Raw genomic sequence first — 3479 nt, 5'->3', positions numbered from 1 at the left:
TCGTCATCGTCAACTTGAAACACGTGGCCATCGAATTCAAGGTATTAATACACCTGGACACCGAAAACTATAGAGCGCGCTATGTGGACCTCGTCATCGGCAACCTGGGACACCTAAACATTGAATTCAAGCTTGATTCATAAAAATCGACTTAAAATTTCCCTAGCGGCAGAATTAAAATTATGTCATGACATAATAAAAATTGCTGAATTAAAATTATGTCTAGATAATAAAAATAATAAAAATTGGACAAAAATTATGTTTAGACATAATAAAAATTGGATGAATTAAAATTATGTCTGACGTAAAAATAATTATCAAAAATATCGATACCTGAAGATATCGGTACATATACAGTTGCAAACAACATTCAGTAAGACACGCAAATAAAAATAAATAAAGAATTTTACAGTTAACGACTTATTAACATTAATCATGCTTTATTGCGATTATGTTTTATGTTGAAATTGAAAAATATATACAAGGTGTACAACTAAAAGGGTTACAAATTATTATTTTTAAAAAACTGAGCAAAATATTAAATTGTTGTTTTCTTTAGAAATAATAGTCCGTAACACTTTTAGCTTCATACCTTGTATTATATACGGTTTATGAGATTATAAGATATATTGTTTATAAGATTAAGATGCGTAACACTACAAAAAGGCGTGATATCCGTACAAAATTACCTTTTTAAAAAAAAGGTAAAATGAGCGCCAAGTACACGCATAATAGTGTATATGTATTATGTTGTTACCCTGTTATGTTGTTACCTCGAAAAAAACAAAGTGGTAGTATTATACCTCCAAATAGCTTTATCCTGTACATACTGTTTATACAATGCGTAATATACTACAAAAAGGCGTGATATCCACACAAAATTACCTTTTTTAAAAAAAGGTAAAAAAAGGCGCCAAGTACACGTATAGTAGTGTATATGTTGTTACCTAAAAAAAAAAAAGAAAGTGGTAGTATTATACCTCGAAAAAACCTAAGTAACAAGTGGTAGATCTTTATATCTCGAAAAATCTCGAAAAAATCTAAGCAGTAGTATCTTTATTTCCGAAAAATTATAACCCAAGTGATACACGTCACAAAATTATGTCACCTTATCAAAAGAAGAGTCGCGCTTCAAGTGATCTATTACAATTACAAAAAAGAAATGATATCTCTTTAAGTTAGAGCGCCAATTACAGAGAGAACATGTATATTGCCTCAAAAAATAATTGTTGCACTACATTGAAAAATCTTTACATTGTGTCAATTAGAAAAGAATGTATAATAACAATTTTATAAGATTAAAAAATTTTATTTAAATTTAACAAGGGAATACAAGATATTTAAATACAAAGTTATTTACATGTGTATTTTTTAATGGCCACAAAGAATTACAGAAGTAACAGTACAAAATAAAAATATTTTATTAAAATACATAAATTTTTCTTGTAAAAAAACTTGGCGCTGCTAGACCTCGAAATTTTAAATAAATAAATAAACTTATTCTATACTTAATTATAAGCCGCATTATCCGCCGTCCGCGTAGTCACGCACACCCATATCACTCACTCCCACGTCCACGCTGATAATCATTTAATATTACTCCCATTGTATTCTTCTCTGAATTATTTTTATTTATTGTTGTCCTTATTTATTTAAAAGGTCTAGCAGCGCCAAGTTTTTTTACAAGAAAAATTTATGTATTTTAATAAAATATTTTTATTTTGTACTGTTACTTCTGTAATTCTTTGTGGCCATTAAAAAATACACATGTAAATAACTTTGTATTTAAATATCTTGTATTCCCTTGTTAAATTTAAATAAAATTTTTTAATCTTATAAAATTGTTATTATACATTCTTTTCTAATTGACACAATGTAAAGATTTTTCAATGTAGTGCAACAATTATTTTTTGAGGCAATATACATGTTCTCTCTGTAATTGGCGCTCTAACTTAAAGAGATATCATTTCTTTTTTGTAATTGTAATAGATCACTTGAAGCGCGACTCTTCTTTTTGATAAGGTGACATAATTTTGTGACGTGTATCACTTGGGTTATAATTTTTCGGAAATAAAGATACTACTGCTTAGATTTTTTCGAGATTTTTCGAGATATAAAGATCTACCACTTGTTACTTAGGTTTTTTCGAGGTATAATACTACCACTTTCTTTTTTTTTTTAGGTAACAACATATACACTACTATACGTGTACTTGGCGCCTTTTTTTACTTTTTTTTAAAATTAAAGTAATACGTATAATATATAAAATCAAATATTCTGAATCTCATCGTCACTGTCTGAATCCTCAGAGGAGGAGTTCAAATTTATATCTGAATAATTTAATTCTAAGTCGTCCATAGAATGACCGATTTCATCGTCATCCATTTCCAATAAAAAATTTATTCAGACTTTTTGTAATGTCACCGAGTTGAACATTGACACTTCAATTGTAGCGTTCGAAGAGTATGTATGTAAAATTTACGGTTATTGTAAACTGAAATGTATTAATGAAGTGAGAGTCGCGGCTTTTTGTAAAACTTACAAATTAAGTGATAAAGAGAACATTTTCAAAATGACGAAAAAAAACTTTGATGGGTCAGTGCTACCTCCTAGCAAAGCAGAATTAAAACAACACATTCTGAGATCCATCTATATCGCAAACATTTGGCGAAACGCGCACAGACAACAGATAAATCATCTCATGATGGAAGACTTTGGTTGGAAATTAGAGGAGGACACATGCTCCTTCAAATGGTTTGAAGGCGATCAAATGCCAATAAGTATCGACGACATCGTCGTAAAGAATCCGAATGAAGAAAATGAAGGTATTGTATTGTTATTTAAAATTGATTCTTCTACAATTTTTAACAAATATTCATTAATTATGTAATTTCAGATCAATCAAAAAAAATGGATGACGATGAAATTGGTCATTCTATGGACGACTTAGAATTAAATTATTCAGAAATTTGAACTCCTCCTTTGAGGATTCAGACAGTGACGATGAGATTCAGAATATTTGATTTTGTACATTATACGTATTACTTAAATAAAAAGAATGAATAATATACAATAAAAAATTATTCCACATTTTATTGTCTATCTATTTTGCATGTTCGTAAGCGACAAACCCGATTTATATACTAACATACTACATTAACGGAAAATTACCGTGTGCGCACTGCAGCAAAAGAGCGTCGTGGGCGCTCTTAATTTTTAGTTTCAAAGCAGTATAAAAACTCATTTGGTCCGCGTTCAAGCCGTAAGAATTTTTTTTCGTATTATTTATAGTTCAAACTTACCTCTCATATATAAATTTCAAAGTAAATAATATTTGACATCACCCTCGTGAAATATTACATGTTTACAATCTGTAAGAACAATTTTGTCCCGCTTGCCAGGTGTAAGAAACGTTTTTTCATAAATTATCTATTAAAAACTAACTAGCCATCAAGTTTCAAGGTGAATAATATTTGACA

The 3479-nt window shown here is 29.2% G+C and overlaps 1 protein-coding gene across 1 annotated transcript; it reads left to right on the top strand.

The window, feature by feature from the left end:
- Window positions 1-1187: 1187 nt before the first annotated feature.
- Window positions 1188-3105, top strand: LOC143904546 (uncharacterized). Its single transcript, XM_077419328.1, has 2 exons — window positions 1188-2825; window positions 2897-3105. Exons 1-2 carry the CDS (start codon window positions 2573-2575, stop codon window positions 2971-2973), a joined length of 330 nt encoding a protein of 109 aa, XP_077275454.1. The 5' UTR covers window positions 1188-2572; the 3' UTR covers window positions 2974-3105.
- Window positions 3106-3479: the final 374 nt, after the last annotated feature.

Source organism: Temnothorax americanus, unplaced genomic scaffold, assembly GCF_048541705.1.
Source record: "Temnothorax americanus isolate GAGA-0224 unplaced genomic scaffold, ASM4854170v1 Scaffold107, whole genome shotgun sequence".
NCBI lineage: Eukaryota > Metazoa > Arthropoda > Insecta > Hymenoptera > Formicidae > Temnothorax > Temnothorax americanus.
This window is presented reverse-complemented; position numbering and strand designations above follow the sequence as displayed.